The 23,661-nt window shown below is 38.2% G+C and overlaps 1 protein-coding gene across 1 annotated transcript; it reads right to left on the bottom strand.

The window, feature by feature from the left end:
• Positions 1 to 2,042: 2,042 nt before the first annotated feature.
• Positions 2,043 to 18,149, bottom strand: LOC112155460 (protein FAM171B). The gene is made up of 8 exons (XM_024287097.2): positions 17,798 to 18,149; positions 9,016 to 9,249; positions 8,484 to 8,576; positions 8,246 to 8,404; positions 5,088 to 5,258; positions 4,764 to 4,880; positions 4,346 to 4,469; positions 2,043 to 3,345 (listed from the first exon to the last, which is right to left on the bottom strand). Exons 1-8 carry the CDS (start codon positions 17,964 to 17,966, stop codon positions 2,517 to 2,519), a joined length of 1,896 nt encoding a protein of 631 aa, XP_024142865.1. The 5' UTR covers positions 17,967 to 18,149; the 3' UTR covers positions 2,043 to 2,516.
• Positions 18,150 to 23,661: the final 5,512 nt, after the last annotated feature.

Here is a 23,661-nt window from a genome sequence, read left to right as displayed (position 1 = left end):
TGGTTAAAAAAATTGTAATAAAAAAAAAGGCTCTCATGATTGTCATTTCACCACTAATAACCACTAGAGGGCAGTAGCTGTTTGTAGCAGTATTTTCTACTGAGAGCAACATAGAAAAAGTGTTATCAGGAAGACAAAAACTGATAACTAATCACATAAAAAAGCTCGTAGTCTAACTATGCATCTTGCTTATGAACATATGTATATATTTTTAAATCCAAGTAAAAATCTGGCTATTTTTCAGTGTGATGGTACTACCGCTCACAGTTCAAAATGGCGGCACTTCACATAGTTCATTTTTCCACAGTTTAATAGTTTAAACATATTAGATCACGTATCAAAGTCAAGGCCCGGGGGCCAGATCCGGCTTGCTGGATAATTATATCCAGCCCTTTTTCTCTTATTTTATTGTTATCAATGGCCTGATGTTACCTTGCATAATTGCAACTTGTATAATTTTGACAAAATATATATAGTTGTGGAGAATTTTGAAAATTATTTAAGTTAATCTGTCCTGGAATAATATTCCTACCTTTTTTATAGCTATGTTAAAAAGTTACATTTTTAAAATTTTAAAAACATAGTTTTAGTGTGTTCAATAAATGTTTGTCCTGTTGTGTTTTGGATTTTGGCTCCCTGTAAGATTGACATTTTCAAATAATTTGAACAAATTTCTTTAAGTAAAAATGTATACTTTTATTTGGTATTCTCCCAGTAAATTAGTGTTTGTTTGGTGCACAAACATGTAAACATTTTTGCACAGTTTACACAATTTTATTATATAAGTTGTTTTTCAGTTTGATTAATATCACGTTTTGAGTGATGAGGATTGAGGAGGATGCAGGTCACTGCAGTCTCTGCTCCACTGTGCTGAGGCTAAATAAAGTAGTCTTTATAAACACAAGTCAGATAATTGGACGGGCATTTCCCAAGTTTTCCACGGGAGAAACAATAAAACAATTTTTTTAAACAATGTTTATTTGCCTTAGCTCTTTAGGGTTATTCTGTTATGGTAATTATATTCATGTGCTTTTTTTTACTATGAAAAGATCAAGTCTAATTTTTACGTTGTCCTGGTGTTTCTTCTTTTTTGAGAGATAGTTTGTTCAAGAGGTTAAACTCACAGTTTAAAAAAAAATAATAGTTATTTTCTAATATATTTCTGGTGCTCATTTTCTGACGGTCATCTCATTTTCACAAGATTTTCATGTATTTCTAGATAAAACCACATTTCACATTTAATTGGATTTTGTTAAAATGCATGACACTTACTTATGTACTTGACTGTTTCCAATAAAGTGAACTAAAATAATAAAACCTTCTCTATTGCTCTTTCAATAAAAGTCCATTACTGGAGCTGTCCTGTTTCAGCACCACTGAGATCTCAGCTCATCTTGAGCGGCTGCCAATGTTTTTACGGCTCCACAAATCACTCTGAAAGTGACTCCAGCTATTGTTCTCTCTAAATCTGCCATCCCCTTCAACTGTACTTACAGGCATCTTTTTAGAGTTATCGTCGCCGTGTTTCCCAATCCTGTTCCTCAGGCTTCTTCTTCTATTTTTTTTTCTTCTTCTCCAAACACACGTGGTTTCAATAGAGCAGCTTTCATCAGGCTGCTGTACTGTAGAGCCAATCTATTAATCTGAACCGAGTGTGGATGGAGCAGAGAGACGTGGTGAACGTGCGGGGCGGGGAGGCCCTCAGGACCTGCTGTTGACAGTTAAAGGTGCTGCAACAACAAAAAAAGAAGCATGGATGCAACTCATTTTCCTTTGGAAATGTTATTTTTCTTTAAGAAATATTGAAAAATGCTGCAGTTCTAATGGAGTATGGTAAGAACTAATAAGGATTTATAATAAGAGATGTGTTGTGTTCATTTAGTTGTAAAAAGTTAAGAATTTGAAAACCCACTTCAATGAAAATAGTAGTTTTTAGTGTTTTTTTATGTTTTTGTGTCATTTTTCTGATGATTGAGGAAATATATAAAGAAAATTGATCTCAAAGTTGAATTTCTGAGCATTTATTTATTTAAATTGTTGTGAATCAGGAGCAGACATAAAAAAAACAGTTTAAAAATGATAGTATTTGTGACGTAAAAAATATGCTGGGTGGGCCACAAGCTCCCTACTCCGAGCTTTCAACAACGGGGAAGGGGGCGGGGTTGCTCCTCCAACAGTCTAATTTCTGATGATCTTCTGCAGGAATTATATCCTAGAAAAGGACACAGGGTTTTTTTTCATTATTTTGGCTAAAAGTAGCATAATCATAATTAAAAGACGACTGGGAACGCTTTAGAAATAGATCAAAAGATAATCAGAGTAAATCGTTAAACTAACAAAGTGACAAACACAAATGCTGATGAAGAAAATCACAATAAAACGGTTATTATATGTTAGTCTTTGTTACGTTTCTTAGGCTGATAGTTGATTTGTTAGATTGGAAATCATTTGAGTAACACGTCAGCAGGCGTGGGGTCTTTTCTCCCATCATCCTTTGCAATTATGAGGGTGTTTGTTCACTGTTGGGACGAGCGTTTGACAAAGGTGGCCCTCCGCTCCAGCGTTCCGGCTCTCCTCACAGGAGCTGCGTTCAGTTCGCTCATGTCTACCCCCGAGTCCAAGCTGGTGTCTCGGCTCTCAGCCGGCCGCCGCCTCCTCTGCTGCTCTGCCGTGGCGTGGTGGATCTCGGCGGCGGGTTTCCCCTCCAGCGACACAAACCAGGCCCGAGGAAGCTGAGGTGATGGGTTTTTAGAAAATCCTGCTGCTGTGTCCCCTGATTTCCTGCTTTGCCCGATTTTGCTCAACGTTCCCGGTACTGAGGCTGACTCCGGAAAGGGACTTCTGGGGTTTGGATCCTCTGAAGCTCCAGGCTGATCCTCTGCTTCCTCTGTCGGATTTTTAGGCAGAGACGTGGCGAGGCCGTCCTTACTTCTAACCTCTGCAGCTCCAGTGCCAGCTCGCGGCAGAGTGGCTGATTTATTCCTCTGCGTTCGCTCCTCCACGTGGAGGAATCCCGGAGCAGGAAGGATGGCCACCGGCTGATTGTAGAAAAACAAACTCTCCACCAGAGACGCCGCAGTTTGGACTTGCTCCGACAAGAAAACCGTCCGATCGCGCAGATTTGCATCTCGCTCCACGTCGTCACAGTCCACCGTCACAGCCACGGCGGCGGGGTTACGGATCACGCTGCTGTCATTCACAGGAATAAAGGAGGCATCGTTCTGGTCCTGCTGCTGGTGAGGGTAAACGTGTCCTGGAGATGCTTCATCCCACGATGTGGACGTGCTCTGGTCCTTTTTCCTCACTACTGTGAGCTTCAGAGCTTTCTCCCCACCGACCTCCCTTCTGCAAAAACAAACACATCAATCTTATGATACATGGTTTAAATGTCTCAGTGAATGTATGTTATTATATGCATAAAGATGTCATAGCTATAAAAGAAAAGTAGAATCCAAATTATGTGTTAACATTATGGGGTAGAACGGTGGTCATCACTTTCACCTTCAAATCCCAGCTGGGTTTTGGATGAAAAACACAATACATAGGTTGATTTGTTACTCTAAAATGGCTCTAGGTAGGGAGGGAGGGAGGGAGGGATGAACAACGTGACACCATAAGAGGTGTCAGGTCATGTCAGTTCATTGGGTAACCAGTAGATGGCAGTCTGTCCTATCCAATTTTAAACACAATGTGGTTCCAAAAGTTTTTTTCAGTTTCTATAATTGAATAAATATCAAGAACAACCATAAATATAAACTATAAATATGTTAAATTTGTCTTTAGATCGGTGTAATAGAACCGTCTCTTGATTTTTTCAGTATTTGGAAAAACATGAACTTGTTGATGTCATATCCAGACCAAGATGATTGTGACCTTAAAGTTGAGAAACTGGTTTACTCCTTTTTTATTTGCCAATTTATTCCTTAAAGACCCACTCCAATGAAAATCTCTTTTTAACACTTTGTTATGGCATTTTTCTGATGATGGAGGACATACTTAAAAAAAAAAAAGCTTAAAATTACATTTTGAAGTATTTCTTTATTCAAATAGTTGTGAATCAGGAGGAACAAAAAAAAGATACCCTTTAATGGAAGATGGGTCTGAGAGCGGTTCCAGAGTCCACTTAGGTGTATTAGGACTGAATTGGATTATCAGTGGAAAAGAACTCTGGTTCACTTAATGTGATTTAAATGTGTCCAGTCTGAAAACTCCCTTAAAATCTGAGTAGCTACATTTTTGAATGCAGAAGCCCAAAACTCGCATTTCCGCACATTCACATAGACTTTTCATTGGAAGTGGTCTCTTGAACGTGGAGTGAGACTCAAACAAGACAAACGCTCGGTACCTGCAGAGGTGTAACAGGCCAAGCAAAAGGCAGACGGTGGCGAGAAGCATCCCTCCGAGAAGAACCATCAAGAAAAACGTATGTTGTGAGATGAAATCAATGAAGACAGAGAGTCGGAAAAACCCTAAAGAAGATAAAGACGACAATAGTGCACAAGTCGAGAAATGTGTTAAAATACAAGTATTTTTTTTTTTCAAATTAAGAAAGAGATTTCAAACTTTCAATTTTGTTTTTTATAGCAGCCAATTCCTCACATGAATATAATGTTTTTATAATCCAAATTAAGACAGAGTTTACAAGAACTATCAGACATGCGAGAGTCTTCTATGAAAACAATACAGCTCTGCGTTTTATAGTTAAAACGATTAAAGTATTTGTAATCTCTCTACAATTCAGCTCCTTCAAAAAGGAGGCGTACCTCTGGAGGATGAGGTGGATGCTGCCACCCAGTATCCCAGGTGAGGAGCCGTGAACGTCCATACGGGTTTTCCCTCCATCAGGACGATCTGGCCAAGTCCTTTTTTCATCCACGCACCTTTAGGGATTAACAAAGCCTTCACAGACTGCACCAGTCCAACAATAATGAAGGTTAATGAAGTTAGGAATTCTATGTCAGATGGTGTTTGTTTTCATTGTTCACTCACTGTAACTGTGTTTGAATGACAGTGAAAAGGGAGTTCCTAACCGCTAAAATCCTAACAAAATAAGAGTTTTTGACATAAAAGAAGAGTGTCGTGCTCACCTGTAGTCCTGTTCAGAAACCACGCTGGAACACTTTTTGAAGTGTGTTGTCCAAAGCCATCAGGAAGCGGGAGGCTGATCTGCACGGGCCCGTTTATCTGCAGCTCCGTGTCTCCGGAGAAGAGCTGCACGCTGACAGCCGCCAGCGGCCTCAGCTCCACACTGACATATCCTCCAGGAAACGGGAAGAGAGACTGAAGGAAGCGGACTGACAACTCTGCTTTACCCCCCACGGATGAAATCGTTTGTCATGCCAATATTTGGGATGACACTGATACAAGTTTTACTCTCTCTATTCTCAATGAAAAACAGAATGATCACAGATAAAGGATGAGAGGGTGTTTTATCAGTCTGTCAGGGTAACAAATGACAGAGGTGGCAACTGTTAGGAGTGTCAGGTCTTCTCTGGCTGTGGAGCCCAGATGGTGGCTAATGAGTAGAGGAGTGAAGGAAAGAGAGCAGACGGACGGATGGAATGAACAATGAAGATGGTGCATGAGTAGGAAGAAGAGATGGTAAATGGATTAGTGGGTATGGAATAGATGGAGTCTGTGTGAGTAGGAAGAAGATGAGGGGGATAAATGGATGAATAAATGGATGAAGACGAAGCATGGGGGATGAAACGATAGGGAGAAGACAGACATGTTGGATGACTTGTAAGTAAGGCCCAGTTTATACTTCATATTTGTAATCTCTCAAGTCACACTGGTCGCAAGGCCATCAGAAGTGACTGTGAAATGTGAAGCTGATGCTTGTGGTACAATCGTGTGGATTAATCTAAAACTACTTCTAGGGATTAAAATATGCAACGGCGGAGCAAACTCAATCCAGAAAATTGTCCCAAGACTTCAAACACAAGGTCATTATTGTTGCATTATAAATATAAGAGACATTATTTCATTATGATTCAAAGAAAAACATAATTTTCACTGCATATTTACTTTCTAATGTATATATCACTTCAGCTAAAAGATATAGAGGAGGTGGCAAAACATTTCAATTTTTATATTATTTTATAAAAGTGTAGTTATATGATATATTAAGGCTTTTACAAACACACACACAAACGCTGCTGTAGCCCCTACCTTGTCCTGTCTGCACCATTAATTAAGCACACACTTATTTACAGTGGGGCAAAACATATTTAATCAGCCAATAATTAAAAAAATGAGACAGGACTGTCATCGGTTTACCTTAACTATAAGTGAAAAAAAAATAGTAAATTATGGCAGAAAATAAGCATTTGGTCACCTACAAAAAAAAAACCCAAAACAGCTTTCTTCTGTTCTCCACTCGTTATCTGTATCAATGACACTCGTCGTTTGAACTCGTTATCTATCTAAAAGACACCTGTCCACAACCTCAAACAGTCACACTCCAAACTCCACTATGACCAAACCAAAGAGCTGTCTAAGGACACCAGAAACAAAATGGTTGGCCTGCACCAGGCTGGGAAGACTGAATCTAAAATAGGTAAGCAGGTTGGAGTGAAGAAATCAACTGTGGCAGCAATTTTTAGGAAATGGAAGACATACAAGACCACTGATCTCAACCCCATAGAAAATCTTTGGAGGGAGTTGAAAGTCCGTGTTGCCCAGCGACAGCCCCAAAGCATCACTGCTCTAGAGGAGATCTGCATGGAGGAATGGGACAACCTTGTGAAGACTTACAGAAAATGTTTGACTGCTGTCATTGCCAACAAATGATATATAACAAAGTATTGAATTGAACTTTTGTTATTGACCAAATACTTACTTTTCACAATAATTTACAGATAAATTATTTCAAAATTAGACAACGTGATTTTCTGGATTTTCTTTTCTCATTTCATCTCTCATAGCTGAGGTATATCTATGATGAAAATTACAGCACTCTCTCATCTTTTTAAATGGGAGAACTTGCACAATTAGCGGCTGACTTAATATTTTTTTGCCCCACTATGCATAGATGTAAGCATCTTCAGAAAAACTTTGCATATGAAAAAAAAACACACAAACTATATTCATTTAAAATGGATTAATACAATTCAAATAAGGTTTATCTTTTTTTTTCTATCCAATTGTATTTCCTGTTTCTTGTAACTTCTTTATCTTTTTCTTCCTCAAAAGGTCTTGTTTTTGCCTGGCCACAGTTGAAAATAAGAACGCTGTTCTAAATCTGTCCTGCCTGGATAAATGAAGGTTAAATAAATAAACGAATACAAAAATATATAAATTCAGAACCTTGAAGATCCCCTGGCCGTCCCTATAAATAAAAAATACCAAAACACTGGAGACAATTGAGCCATCAGGCTAGAAAAGTTTTAAAAAGTTCACTGCAGTAATCGTGGACAGTTGCAAGAGAAATCAGCCAACCTTAGTATGAGCTAGACTGCATTGTCGTTTTGTAGAGTAGAATGAAATATTTTTTTTGTATAAATTGTGTAACTTTTAGTTTACAAAGTTTGACCTTTTGACCCCTCTCATATTATTTTCTCCATTCAGCTGCAGACACACCACTGCAGCTCACGTTATAGTTTAAATAAACCAATCAGAATTTGAACACAACTGGGCACAGTTAGCTACTCTGAGAAATTTCTGTCACTCTTTACCACTCCATATGTGTTCTATGCTATCGAATGGGGTCCAGATGACCAAAGCCTTACATTGACGTGTTATCCTTCCCATGACAACTGTGGAGGAAGGTGGACAGGATTCTACGTCTGCCACGGACACCAGTGAAAATACAAAAATCATTGGAAAAAAAAAAAGTGCTGTCTTGTGGGGTCCAGATGACCCCACTCCCAACATCAACATACTTAGGATAACACAAGGATTAAAAAGAACATTGGTGTGGTCCAGCGGATTGATGGCAAACTAATTCTCTGTATAACCTAAATAGTTGAGTTAAAAGATTAACAATATTTAATAAATGCTCAAATTCACTTCCTCATTTTGTTAAGCTCACTTTTCTAACAAATAAAAGACTGAGGCGCAACAGTTGTGGTAGGGACGCGATACAACTGATGCAATGGCTGATTGTTGTGAAGTGTAAACCAGGCTTAGGACAGGATGGAGGTGGAGAGAAGGAAGACGATGGTAGCCAGGTGATTGGAGGTAGAACTTAACTAAATGGAATTCATTAAGCAGGAACAACTCATCCAAAAAAAAAAATATTTACTAGATTTGCTGTCCATGACGCCCACCGTGCTTGGAAAGCTCTCCAGCTCCGACTTTAACTGAGGGACGGTCAGGTAGGCTTTCACTGAGGTGAAATTCATGATGCCCGGCACATTCAGGAGACTCTTGGGAAATCGGATGTTAGGCTGGGATGAAGAGTCTGCAAATGGAACCAAGGGAGTTTCTTGTAAATGATGAAGAGTGACACAGTAACTCATATAACATGTTTTTTACTGTACCAGCTGCTTTTCCAGTGATCACCGCGTAGTCTTCAAAAAGCCACATGTTCCCCTGGTTCAGGCCGAGCAATGACATTGTTACTGATGAAAACACTACAGGAAAGAGAAAAGGAGGAAAGTCAGAAAAAAATGATTCCCAGATTGACTGTTTCTCTGTGTTTGCCTTTAGATGGCAGTGTGGCCTTGTGTTTCCTCAGCTCTAGCTTTGGCTCCTGATCAGACGGAAGAGATTTCACAACCTCTGCAACTTCCACTCAGGCCTGCAGATTCACTTCAGTGCTGTCACTGCACTTTTAAAGAAGGAAGGAGGCATAAAAACACTAATCCTATGTGCTTTTCTTTTTCAGGTGAGGCAATCTAATTAGGAGATAAATGTCAAAAGCACAAAGGCTTTGCTTTGACAACTAGACACCTCCAAATTCTAAATCACCTTAATTTGAATTTCTAGAGATAAATAACAAAACCAGTTCCACCTTTTTTTCTACTTCTTCTATATGAAGTGTTGGATAAAAAATGAAGGACATGAGCTTACATGGAACGCTGCTGGTTTTACATGACAGGAGTGAAGGGATGTAGCCGGTCTTGCTGACCAAAACTGTACTTGGCAGCCCTAAATGGAAAGGGACATGAAGCAAAGCTCTGCCGTCCTCTCCACTCAGAGCCGTGCTGTTCCGGGTATAGTTGAGGAAGACCTCCACGACCGCCTGACTCAGGTGCTGCTGGCTCAATAGGTCATTTACCTGGACCCTCAGGTTGAAGGAGGAGCCTAGGGAAAAATAAAAACGTTTACTTTAGGTTTAAAACTCAGACGAAAGGCTATGATAACTACAGTACTTCAAGTTTTAAATACTGCATTTGGAGAGTCAAACTCCACATTGTGATTAGAACATTTTGCAAAATGTTAATATTTACAGAATCTATTGCGACTGGAAAAATAGTTTCTATTTAAGACATAAAAAGAAAAAAAATTAAATGAATGAAAGTCTGGACAACTCAATTCTACATCAGCACCTATCCAGCTACATACATTTATCTTCATATCTTGAGTGATTTCCTTCACAGATTTGGGAAGTTCTGAGATTTTAACATTATTTCCAAATGTTCATCTATCCGTCATGGTTTGATCCTAACTGTGTTTTTGAATTCTACACCATTGCAACTTAATGGATGGAATTTATAAACTTTTCTCCTATGACATTTAACATTATAGATACCTGAAAATGCTTGGGTTAAACCATATCTTTACCGGGCAGCAGTGGATGCAGTCTACAAATAGAGATGTGACTATGGAGTTTTAGTCATTAAACATACCCTCTAAGTTGAAGCACTTCCCCCTCAAAACAGTAAGCCAATGGAAAGGCAGTCGCTATTTGTTCCCCAGACAAGCTAACCACCAATCAGAAGAGACCCTGTGTCAACAGGAGCAGATCTTTTTTTTAAAATGTAATTTGAAGCTAAATTTTTTATATGTCCACCATCTTCAGAAATATGTTACAAAAAACATGTTAAAAACATGAAAAACATGATTTTCATCAAAGTAAATCTTTCATGTATTGCTAGTTTTTTTTTTTAAGCAAGTAATTAAAAAAAAAGGACCAAAATCATTTTTGAATTAAGTTTACAGCTTGAAGCTAGAGCAGCAAACTTTCACTGGCTAACGCTTTAGTCATGGCTGTCCTTACAGCTAGATCTGCTGGTGAACATTAGACAAACCCTTCAGAGGGCACACATGTGGCCAGTATACCATATCAAGATTGTAGATCACTTTGAGCCCACAGTGCAAAAATGTTTATGCACATTTTTTCTACAGGCATGCTGCGAACAACAGGTGGCAGCAAAAATTCATACAATACGTAAGAATGAAGTAGGAGAGAAAAAGGTGTTTCATTTGGATTTTCCTATTTTTAGACTTTCAAATTCTCCGGACTGTGCGAGAGGCCTGTAAGTGCTGTTTGCATGATAAGTTCGTGCTCCTTGCGGCCTCTCTACAGGTGCATTTGTTATTCACAGACAGCCCACATCAAGTTATACAGGCGGTTGTGACTAATGCTTTACCAACGACTAGAGTGTGGAGTAAGGGATTCATACAACAGTGTCAACCATATGTCAAAAGTGCATGCAACTTCGGGTGGAAAAGTCAGTCAATTGGTCTAGACAGAGTCTGCATAATTTAGTCCAGATTGAGTCTTTGTTCAGACTGTTGTCTACTGGAGATTTCTGCTATGAGCCAAAGCTTATAAACAAAACCACGTGACTAAAGACCTCTTCGGTCATTGGCCAGGAATTACAAGGACGGGACAAAGCAACAAGAGAAAGAATATTGGAAGTTCTACACCTTGTAGTACTTGTCGGTATAGTTCACTTATTCAAACCTCCCAATTTTGAGAGCCTGTATCAATGTTAGATACAAACCTTTTTATTGTTACTTTGCAGAAACATGTTGCATGACTGTTACTGAGAGGACGTTGGCTGTAACCCTTGTGCTATCCTAGGCATGTTTACATTAAAAGTGGGGTCATCTGGACACCACACTGAACTTTTGTTTCCAAGAACTTTTTATCTTCACTGGTGTCTGTGGCGGACCTAAAATCGTGTCCATATTTTCGATGGGAGGGATCACACATCAACATATTTGTGGGGTCATCTGGACTCCATAAGATAGCACAAGGGATAAGGGTATGATGATAAGTGTTTATAGCGTAAACTGTTGGGAAAACATTGTGAGAAAGTGTGTATCAAGTCAAAAGTTGTTAGCTTGCATTCATCCAACCAAATTTCAATGAGTTTCTGGGTTTTATTGTTGCTCTGCTACTGTGTTTACATCCCGTAATGACTGGCTACAGCATCTTTTTCGGTCCAGTTGTTTTGCTTTGACCACGGAGCCAATTCAGACGGAGGAAATTCTAAGCAAACCAGAGCTCAATCTGATTGGAAACGAATTGAGACTACCTTGAAAGTTGGGTTCAGAAGCAGTTTCTGGTCCAGACCAGAGTCCGCTAAGGTGTATTCAGACGAAAACTTGTTCTGGATTATCAAGGGGAAACAAACCAAATGTGTCCAGTCTGAATACACCCTTACATAAGCTTCATGACAGTTACCACGTTTCACTTATGTCCCTTGAGGTGGCTAAACAACCCTCAAGGGAACTACAAGAAACACCTGTGTTCCCCTTCAGATGCATCTTGAACTGGCTGCTCCTCTATGACCCTCCACAGGCCCAAGCAACCAATAAACCTGCAGCACCTGTACAGGTCAACTCCCGTACAGGTACATGTGACTATACTTTAAATGAAACTCAGCAGAACAAGGCTAAAAATAAACTGTTCCACAACAAAAAAAACAAGTGCTGCAAAACTCTGCTAAGACTGTGTGGCAATGGGCTGATTTCCTTCCCACAGATGTGCTGCCCTGCTATAAATATTCTCTGTCTTGTGTCTATGCTGCTGGAACTGGAACATAAGTTTGCAGAAATGGATCTCGGCGGTGAGCTCATAATAAACTCAATAGTTATTTTTTGCAAGAAGGCCCACATAGAGTCTTTTCTACACTTATTATCTGCATCGAATTGCTGAAGCACGACCATGGCAGCAATCTCGCCCGTCCTAATGCAGTGGGCATCTTTGTGTAATGGCAACAAAGGAACAGCGGCGCTGGCGGTGGCTGAACTACCGCCGCTCCCCGAGCTCATAATCCCGCTGCTAAAAAAAAGATGTGCCAGAGGTTTGCTGAAAACTCCTGATTTAAGCCACCAGCTTTAACAGCGGGCCAAATCCAGAAACTCACATCGGGTCGTACCATAACCCCCCACTGTTCACAATCCTCTCTATACTGAGGTGAACTAATGCGTTTAACTGCTGAGGGGCAACACTCTATTGTCATCCAATATTTGAAAACAAAGGTTGGAGCCTTTTAAAGTCAATGCAGATGGACACGAGCATGGTTGTTATATAGGATATTCTTTCAGAATGCGTGTCCAACTTTTGAGACTAAACAAAACAATACAGGGTGGGGGGTCACTAAAATCTGAAGCAGATTACTATAATCTATCCATTCTGCCAGCTGACCCATACCACAAAGACATCTATGAAGTGGCTTGAAACGAGCTGCCTGAGGTGCAGATAAGAGATGGATCGCGCAGTGTCCATGTTGTTGAGTGAATGCTATTAGCATCAGGCACATAATGGAGCTGATGTTTAGGGGAATGAATTATCTTTCTTCCTCCTGATTGAAGTGTTTTCCAATTTTGTGCACATTTGACCACGTCGTGTTTAAAATTCACGACAGCTTGCTGTAAAATCCAAAGATAACACACAAAGATAAATACACAAAAATGTCTGTTGATGGAAAAAACTTTTGGAGAGCCACAACAAGCATTGTTGCATGTCTGTCATTTTGAAACAGAGTAAACCGGTGATTAAAGACCCACTTGATCATCTTTTGATCTATTGTAAACCCAAAATAAAAAAAACCTGTGTCGTTTTTTAGTCAATAGTTCATTTGAAATTCGCCTCCGAGTTGTGAGCAGGACCATCACCAGCAACCCCGCCCCCTTCCTATCCTGTCCCCATGAGAGTTCTATTTACACCATTGGCTCAATATGAGAACTGAACCAAGTAAGTAGGATGTCATGCATAGAAAATGACTTACTTCCACTTCAAAGTCAATTCAGTCACCATGTTGGATTTAGAAATCATCAGTAAACAGTGAGTGGTCCAAATTGGACAGTCAACATTTTTATGTCAACCAAATCAGGAGTGAGCTTGTTGGAAGTCAACACCCACCATTTGAAAGTGTGTTCAGGAGAATCTGTCCAACATTTCCAACGTTTGACGGAAGACCATACTTTTATTGAGGTATCTGATTGGTTAGTCAATACGGCTGGGTTGATAAAATTGATTAAACAATAGGGCTGCCACAAACGATTATTTTAATAGTCGACTAATCACCGATTATTTTTTCCGATTAGTCGACTAATCGGGTCATGCACAAAGTGGATGTAAAACACACATCTTAACCATCATTTGCTTTAAAATAACTAAAAACTAGATATATATTCACACTAGCATCATCATAGATGAAATGTAAGCTGAATTTGACCGCCAAAGATGCTAGTGATGATAGCTGAAGATGCTGATAGCCAACTAAAATATTAGTTTAAAGGCCAAATTAGCCTAATTAAAGCCTAGGTTAGCTAAAACAGCTAGCATGCAGCTGAAATATTAGCTAAATTCCAAAACAGCCTAAAAAACTTAAACAAAAAAAGACTAAGCTAGCAAAGACAGCTAGCATGTCTGAAATAAAAAAAACCCAAAATAGCCTAAAAAACCTTAATAAATACCAAAATTGTCCAATAAGCTAGCATAACACCATTATAACTTTCAACTTTACTATACTCTGACTCCATATAGTACAAAGTAACGACTAATCGACTATTAAATTAGTCATCGACTATTTTAATAGTCGATTAGTCGTCGATTAGTCGACTAATCGTGGCAGCCCTATTAAACAATCTGAATCCACTTGAGCTTAATAAATCAATAATCGATCCATAAAAGTAGAGATCGATTCAACGTATAATGCTAAAGTCTGCTAGCTTGATGCTAACATATAGAAAGGGTTTCCCATAGGATGGCTAATGCTAACGTTTAGTTGACCTAAACATATATTTCTGACTAAATGAACATCTTTATCTACTCACAAGCATGAATTTTCCAAACTCTTTAAAGGAAATATTTTTTTAAAGTAATCACTTGTGGTCTAAAGCACTGTTTTCTTTTGCTCAAGCTTTCTTCTTCTGGAATAAGGTGTAATGCTATAGCGTGAGCGCCACCTAGTGGCCAAACTGAGACGCCATCCAGGAAAGGCAGAACAATTGTTGGAGAATCCATGTGAAACAGTATGTTATTAATAATTTCATTATAATTTCATTAATGCATGTTTTCTAACCAACTTGCCATTGAGGCTCCTTTTTGACTAAACACACCTGATCCAGGTAATCAGCAGAAGATAAGGCAGGGTTTCTGGAAAAACGGCAAGAGGTCAGCCCCTGAGGCCTAGATTTGGACACCCTGGTTTACCTGGTCTCCCACTAGCTTACAGCCCCTCACACCCCAACCCAAAATTATCGGTACAACAATAATAATGGCGAACAACATTAAAGCAGTTCTGAAACAGCTGGCACCTAGAATGAGGAAAACAAAGACGTACTACAAGTGAATGGATCTGGATGGAGCTTGTGGTCCGCCCAGTCTAATTTCTACGTAACAAATAAGATCTTTTGCAAACAGCACGTTTTTGTGTGCTCCCAATTCACAGGGATTTGAATAAAGAAATACTAAGAAATGCAATTTTGAACTATAAGTTTCTTTCATACATGCCCTCCATCATCAGAAAAATGGCACATGAACATGTTAAAACACCAAAAACACAATTTTCATCGGGATGGTTCTCTAACACATCGAATTACACCTTGATGTATGTTTACGCCCATTGAGAACATGAAAACACTGGTCAGTTATGTGGGACCACCTGTAAGTCGGCAGATGGTCCAGCAGGGATTTATTTGTGTAACGACCTCCGTCACACTGCATGTGTTCTGGAAATAGGCCATGCATTTGGCTGATGGAGGAAAACACCTTTCATTACATTCTTCAGGCAGATCTCAGTGACTTTAAGCTAAGGGGGGACACAGAAGATGCTTTGGGTGGAGCGAGACGGAATCCTCTCATGACTGGTTGAGTCTAAATCTTTGGTTTGCTCATTAGACTACGGCACAGTTAGGATGTTTTAATAGGGGTCCTTTGTTGTTTAGTTTTGTGTCTTCATTTTATTTTTGAAATAATACAAACCATATAAAAAAAGCAACTAAGACAAAAATATAAAAAAGTAACACTTTCCCCTTTTTTATTTAGTTTATTTTAAAATAAAATGTAGCCCCATAACGTCTGAATTTAATTAGTTATATACAAAATATTCTTCAGTGTTATTTTCTTTCAAGGTGACGCTAAATTAAGTGTAGATCTGGACTTAATGGCACGGTGTAAATTAGCGACATCAGTTTTAATTTTTTTTTCTTTTTTTTAATCAAAAAACATTCGTAAATATTAGGTCAAATGTCTCTTAAGAGAGCGAGCAGATAATTGATGACAAATCTTTAATCTCTCAAAACAAATGGAATTTCACTTTTTTTATTTATTTATTTTTTTTATTTGGGGTTGGGGCAATTTCTGGGTCAGATAGTTCCAGAAATCTGTCCACTTCATGAAAATGCATTTACAAAAATCCAATCTCCATTTATTTTAGCTTGAAGTATTGATGTTATAGTTTTCTGTTCCTTATAAAAAGTGGCGTGTTTGGATTAAAGTGGTTCTAACAGAGTATAATCAACTAAATCTGAAAACCTCAGTAGGCAGAAAGCAATTAGATTTGATTGATTTCTCTCTGTTTAGCTGTTAATTTTACTTGGAGCCAAATTATTAGGGAATACATTAGGGCTGCCACAAACGATTATTTTGATAATCAACTAATCAGTGATTATTTTTTTCCGATTAGTCGACTATTCGGCTCATTAAACTTCATTCGCTTTAAAATACCTAAAAATAAAAACAATTTAGAGGATACTTTATTAAACTTCTAATGAATCGTGCAGCTTCTTTCCTTCAGTAATTTCTGGTATTGAAACAAGATTACCGTATTTTCTGGAGTATAAATTGCAGGGTTTTTTTCTACTTTAGCCAGGGGTGCGACTTATACTCAGGAGTGACTTATTTGTGATCATTTTTTTAGACATCAATAGGCTCATATATTTGTTATTTTCCCAGTAAACATTGGCTGTCTCTTAGTAGTTGTTTCCACTATTAACCGCTAGAGGGGGCTGTATCTGAAGTATTTCCTATTGACAGCAGCAGCAGAAGAAGTGTCGTCCAAAACAAACATGGAAGATAATCTGATTATTTTCCTCTTAAACTTGATATTTTTTTATACAGATAAAAATATTGGTATTATTGTATTTCTTTTTTTCTTTTTTTATTGTTTTAGCTACACTGGGGTGGTGGATTTGTTCTGAAACATCACACTTATCTCCTAAAAGTGCGACTTGTACCCCGGAAAATACGGTAAATCAAATGAGGTTAGCATCTGAAAAAAAAAATAAGTATTTCGGTAATAATTAAGTTTTACTGTCACTGACTCAAATATAAAAAGTGCATTTTTTGGTGTTGAACACTCACAACTTTGTTCAACTTTACTACACTCTGACTCATATAATATAAAAATGGAGCCCTATTATGCAAGATGCCCCGCCTCCTATGTAGACAAGGGTCTACATAGTCTACATTGACTTGTTTCAATGAAACAGTTACACTGAAATTGAAATGAATTGTGTTTTGTTTTGCAATTTGTTCAAGTATTGCAACTTTGATCACTAAAAATCACACTTGACATGTTTTTCTTATATCGTGCTGCCCAAGAATGGACAGTCTTTTCCTGTAGAAGATGAAGGGACAAAGAGGCTGGGGAGCATTTGGCAGCACTCAACGAGCCAGCAGGGTGGGAAACAGGAGGAGGAGGAGGAGGAGGAAGGGGAGGTGGACCAGGGACAACAGCAAGCTTGGCTACATTTCCAATCCTTGTAGTCCACAACAGACAGCAGGCTCATGCGATGACGGATGGTCATGTACTCCTACATCAGCATGAATTAGTCATGAATCGCTTGATAAGCGAACAGGGTCACAAATCCTCTCTTTCTGCTCCTCAGAACTGCTCTTCTGAAAGAAAAAAGCTATTGGAGGGAGAAAATAAACGTTGAAGACATGTTTTGGTAGAAAAAAAGGAATAAAAACTTCCGTAAAGACCAACTAGGACACAGTAATTGGTTTAATACATTCCCACAGATAATGTGTAAGATTTTGGAATGTTATTAGAATACTTTATTGTTCCCAAAAGATTTTTATTTGCACCCCAAGCCACTGGAAATGTTCGTTAGTTTACTAATGAAGTCATAAATTACTCTCTGGGTGTTGCTGCTCCATAACAAGCAGATGGGGAGGCCATTACTCAGCCAGTTCTCACATCACTTACTGTATTACTTATGAACAGATCAGCAGGGCAAATCCTCATGCAGATGGTCTATAGGCCGACTAAATTAAGACGTCTGAGACTATAATCTGATCAGACCACTCAACCAGAAAATGACGGATGACAACAAAAACACACAAAAGCAAAAACTACTCTGCCCCACCACTCCATTTTTTGTTTTCATTTTAATTAACACATCAAACAGTGGAGGGACTATTTTGTTGAAAGTTTGTGCGCACCTGCTTCTTCCCGGTGGTGAAGGGGCTCCTCGCCCACGTGACCCCCGCGTGAAAGGTTGCCGTCATCAGCATGCTGAGAAGGGTCCGCGCTCGCGGGCAGCCGACCGGCCGCGTGCCCGCTCCCACACGGACCCACAACGAGAACCAGGCACGTCCAGAGAACATACATGTCCCGGTCCGGTCAGTCCACTTTTATTCCGTCAACTTTTACATAAACAAAACTGGAGCTCATTCTGAGGCGAACGAACTACTTTTGTTGTCAGTCAGCGTCTGAAAACACATTTGTCAATAAAGCTCCGCCCCTTTAGCCACCCCCCTCCTTTCATCAAGAGGCCCACACAGCCATTCATGCATCTATTTATCTGTCCTCTGCTTTTTTCTAACTTTCCCTTTCTATTTGGGACAAAAACAAGCAGTTAAACACTTCCGGTCCCGCTTTACCAAAATATATGTCCATTGTAGCTGTCTACATTTATAGAGGATATATTTGGTCTCTTTGATAACAGTTTTTAAACCTTATATTTTCAACTAACAAAAACAGCAGATTAAGGAAAGCATTTCATTTTTAAAAAGCAAAAGTAAGTATAACAGAATCACAAATATATATAAAAAAAAATAAAGGCAGTAATGGAGCATCACTAAAAGGTCTCTTCTTTACCCCTAATGACTGTATATTCACTGGACAGCTCAACCCCTTCCCTCTCATGTTCCAAATATGAAATACACGCTGGTTCAAAAAAGTCAAAATCCCATAGACTTCTATTGAGAAATAGACAGTTATTATTCAGTCATTCGAAGTATCAGAATAATCTTTTTTGCTCTGATACATTTCTAACATTTTCTTTCTAATCTTATTTTTTTAAAGATATAGTATTTTTTCTATCACAAGTTAGTGGCTGTATCAGGAAGTAATGGTGACGGCTTTGGTCTGATTTCACGACAGCTGAAGGTAAGGCATGTTCTATGTATGATGTCAACACTTCACTTTGTCCAGAGATTACATATATGTCTATGGTTTACACAGACAGACAGCATTGCCAGATCGGGCATTGTCCCGCACAAATTGGGCTTTTATTTGCTTAAATTGGGCTATTTTTTCCCAATCTGGCAATACTCCAGATAGAGACACTGCACTTACAAGAACTCTGTAATGTAATTTATGCTCCTTACCGTACTTATTGAAGAAAAACTACGACAAAAGTTTTGAGCTCAACATGCTAGTATGGATACTTCACCTTGGTATTGGCACTATTGATACTCAAATCAATACCCCCAGTTATTGTAGGAGCATGACTTAAACATGCTGCAATAGATGTCATTTTAAGCTCTAAATTTTTAACAAAACAGCCATAAAGTCCATGAAAATAGCAGACTCCTAATTTTGAAATGACTGAATTTATTTAATGTCAATCTGAACCAGAGTTCTGTACTTCACAGTAAGAGTTTGAATGAAACTTATATGAAGCAGAAAATAATTGGTAGAAATGTTTCAAGTTACATCCAAAGTTTTAATTTAGTTTTATATATTTCTACATTTAATTATCAAGACATTTCATAAAAGGTACACATAATTAATAAACTATGATCTACCAGTGTAGTGTTCAGCCTGGATTTTAATCTACTATAACATGGTGTCCACATGCATCGACATCACAAAGAACTCAAATAGTAGCTGTTGTCTTAAGAGGTTAATACACTAAAGTCCCTTCTTTTTATTTTTGTTTGTTTATATTACGTAGTGTGTACACAGATCTAAAACTGGAATGAATGGTTTCCAAAAGAACAATATTTTTAAAATGCTCATATGCAAAACATACATAGATAATCCATCTTAACTCTTTTCTCTCTCGAGTTTTTAAAAACGCATTATTTTTAATCAGCATTTTTAAATAGTTAATTAGCTTTTACATTTGTTTCAATTATCTGTCTGAAAATTAAAAAAAATACTTTCATTCCTCTAAATATTTCATACATTTAATTTCTATGATTTTAAGAGCAGACAAAAACAAACCAATTAAGGTTGTAATTATGTCAATATTTGGTAGATTATAACAATATATTTTAAGGTGCATGCTCTGCTGTTGTGAATACATTAGCTCACAAAACACAAACATGTTTCATTAAAGTGGCTGATCAATTTCATATAAGGCTGTTGCATTTTCAGTTTCCCGACCACTAGATGGGAATGATGTAACATAAGGCTCTGAACAAAGACGCTGATCTACAATGGCTGTGGGGATTAATTACATTAAAAGTTGACAGCAGATGCTCCTAGATCTAAAAATCCCACATCAAAAAGTAGGACGAAAAAAGATATTTGCTCAGCAGTGACTGTACAAGGTTGTAACAAAAAAACCCAACATTGATTTGTATTCGAAGTGAGAAGATATTCATAATCTGAACTTTTTTCGGAGGTGTAAGAATTGCCTCCATTAAGAATTAAAATCTCGTCTCAGGACCCATTAAAAATTCCCTTTATGCTTATCTTTTTGGCCATTAATTTAAAATACACTGTCACTGCACTCTGCAAACTCTCATCCAGGTGCAAAGCTTTGATGTTTCATTGGAGAATAGAAAGGTTTGCATGTCCAAAAGAATTCCAAAAAGCAGAAGAGGATGGTTTAATTTGAGCATTGTGACAACACAACTATAGTCTGCAGTTTTCTGACATTTTGAATATGTTTTCCAGACTACTAACAGCAATTTATTGAAGAAAAAGAATCTAAAACGAACACTTTCAGCCTCAAAGCATTTATTTTGTTTCACTCATGTCAAATTATATTGAACAAAAAAAGTAACTCCTCCCTTTGCTGTTTGTTCCCTGAATGAAAGTTTCTTAAGTTATTTCGAAAGGAGTATAAATTGCAACATTCATAATTTACTATTATAATAAATTCCATTGTAAATTGGATAAGGTCTTAATCCCTCGCAATGCATAGCAGAAAGAACAAAAGGAATGCATCCGAGCAACTTTTATCACATTGTAACTGTTCCTGTTTTTAAAAAATTTTTTTTATTTTCCCTGAAACCCTTTTTTTTAAAGAAAAATTTAAAATGCATTAATTTAACGTCCTTTGCAACAGTAAAACAAACATACAAACAAAAAACTAGCCAATTCTAATGCGTCTTTGTTATAGTAACATACATTTTAAGGTATGAAATAACCAAGAACTAAAATGCATAGCATATCAAATGGCCTCCTTACTTCAAAGAACAATGACAATATAAACAAAAATTCACAGTGTTGTATTTTATTTAATTTTACATTTTATGCCTGAAAATTTATTATGAACACTCAGCTTGTTAATATTAGATGATCATTGTTGTTTTTTTTTTCTGGTGTTCATTTTTCCTCCTTTTTATTAAAATATCCAGCACTTATTTTTTGATAAACAACACTTTAGTAACATGGTCCACGTGTGTACCGCTGGCATACATACCTGTTGAAACAACAGCTGCCATACATACCTGTTAAAACAACAGCTGCCATACATACCTGTTGAAACAACAGTAGCGCTTGACGTCTCACTTGGACGGTCAAACGCTGCTCGTCTCCCTGCTAGAATCTGGTATATTGTGGCGTGTTTGGACAGCTAACTTGTGTTGTCTCCCTTATAATGCACATTTTTGTTTCATTAGAGATGGAGCACGATGTCTGCATCTACTTTGGAAAAATACAGACACACTTTGGACCTTTTGGCTTGAGGCCACTCTCCCATCTGAGTACGTTTGTTGTTACTGTCAGCAGCGGAATATGATAGATGGTTATGGTGCAAGGTTGGCGCCAGTGTTCGGCAGCGAAGCCACCACCAGTGTGTGAATGTATGTGTGAAAGACACTGACTGTACAGCGCATTGGGCCTTCAAGGAAGGTAGAAAAGCGCTACACAAGTATAAGGCATTTAACACAGAGCTTGAGGAGGCCCTCCCCTCTGCACTACTGCAGGAATAGTGGTGATGATAGAGGCAAAGCTGTGCTGCAAGCTGTGTCCGCAATGTTGCTGCGCCGTTAACAATACAGTTGAGGCTAGAAAACGTATCGGCCCAGTAAAAATTGATGATGTGGCACCGGTACCAAACATACACCTCACTGTCATGCTCGTACGAAGCGTCCCTGGTGGACTTCTATAGTACTTAGAAAACTGATCAAGGGAATGAGAGGACCGAGAATAATTTGTGAGTTGAAATATCGCGATAGTTCACCATGTTGATATTTTGTCCCACCTTGTTGTATTTTTCTGATGCTGCGGGACATTTATAAAGAAAATTTTGCTACAAAATGCATTTCTGAGTGATTTTTTATTTAAATTGTTTCAAATCAGGAACAGATAAAAAACACATCACTTAAAAAGAACATATTTGTTACGTAGAGAATACACATTGGAAGCCACAAGCATTTTACTCCTCTCTGTTCTGATGCGTGTCTTCATCTTCCTCGTCTGGGCTATCATCTGATTCAAAACTGTATGATTGGATAGCACCAAATATTGCTCGCCATTTTTACTGCACTGGTAATGTTAGGTTGTGGTTGTGAGGGGCTGTAAGCTAGCAGCAAAGGTGTCAGTAACTGGTAGAGGAAGATTAGGAAGGGTTGCTCCATGCCAACAGTCCCGCCTACAACTCAGAGGTGAATGTCTAATAAACTACTGCCGCTCTGCAGAAACTATGTCCTGAAACAATTTTTTTTTAATTATTTTGGCTAAAAATAGTCTAATCATCATAAATAGACCACTGTGAACACTTTTAAAATAGATCAAAATTTGATCGAATTGGGTTCTTTAATCCAGGGTCAAGACAAATAGACATTGTGCAGCGGGCCTTACTGAGTAAAGTGAATCCAAACTATTTGGTACACAATAAGTTCTTTATACACATCACTCTGAACATGTATAATCTGTAAGAGTGAAATTATGTGAAAAAGAAAGTTGTGTTTTTTTAAATTATTTCCTTCCTGACTACATCTATAGGTTAGCAGTGCGGCGTCTTACTGGTGGTACTTGCTGGAGAAAACCCTTCCGCGGATGACTTTTCCTCCCATCGTAGTTCTTCTATGACAGGGCAAAGAGGCAGCGAGATGACACATTAGTCCTCCCAGCTCAATTCCCTTCTGACAAAGTATAAATCGGAGTCTAAACACACGAGCAGGAGGATGGATGACAGCCTGGGTCTCTAGGATCAATTTGCCTCAAATTAGATACAGTGATGGTTCATTTCTCTACATAAACAGCTGCACCTATTGGGACTATGTTGGAAAATGTCTGGATTTCATCCTGGAAATGGGTGCCAAATCTATGCTCTACCCCCAACCTATTCTGTATGTTTTTTTTTTTTTCTCATAGTGCTTTGAGAAACAAAAATTGACTTTATATTTGGTCCTACTTGACAAGAACACATAGCAATTGTTTTATTTAATGGTGAAGTAATTTAAACTTTGTATTTATAACTTCATAACTCTGTGCTCTGTAAAAAATAATTGATTGCAATTCAAAGTTAAATAATCTTCCTGAAAGTTAACTGCTTGAAGGCTAATAAAACTGGTAAGTTTAGTCATTTAAATTTCAGCCTGTTGGCAAAATAAGACTTGTTTAATGCTATAATTGTCATTTTGGATTGGAGTCTGTTTTCTCATGGAAGTCTTTATAGACTTCACCGTGGAAGTTCGTAAGAAAAGCTCCAACTATGAGTTGGAAATGATATCTGCTGATGACGCATACTGATGTAGCACCATACGTATATATAAATCAGATGGAAAACTGAGTCACTCTTGAGATTCTGCACGGCGAAAATGAAGTCTGAAGTGGAGGGACTGGAACTTACTCTCCAAAGTCAATGACAAATCAAAAACACAGTTTGGATGAAACTGAA

Source organism: Oryzias melastigma, linkage group LG21 (genome assembly GCF_002922805.2).
Source record: "Oryzias melastigma strain HK-1 linkage group LG21, ASM292280v2, whole genome shotgun sequence".
NCBI classification, from domain to species: Eukaryota; Metazoa; Chordata; class Actinopteri; order Beloniformes; family Adrianichthyidae; genus Oryzias; species Oryzias melastigma.
The sequence above is the reverse complement of the archived record's forward strand: the minus strand, read 5'-3'. Positions and strand labels throughout refer to the sequence as shown.

What these genes read in the sequence shown, in the direction of transcription:
- LOC112155460 (XM_024287097.2), bottom strand. Translation starts at nt 17,966, where the DNA reads ATGTATGTTCTCTGGACGTGCCTGGTTCTCGTTGTGGGTCCGTGTGGG. An exon ending in TCACCACCGGGAAGAAGCAG is followed by an intron (nt 9,250 to 17,797) that starts GTGCGCACAAAC and finishes ATTTTTCCCTAG; the next exon opens with GCTCCTCCTTCAACCTGAGG. An exon ending in TAAAACCAGCAGCGTTCCAT is followed by an intron (nt 8,577 to 9,015) that starts GTAAGCTCATGT and finishes TCTTTCCTGTAG; the next exon opens with TGTTTTCATCAGTAACAATG.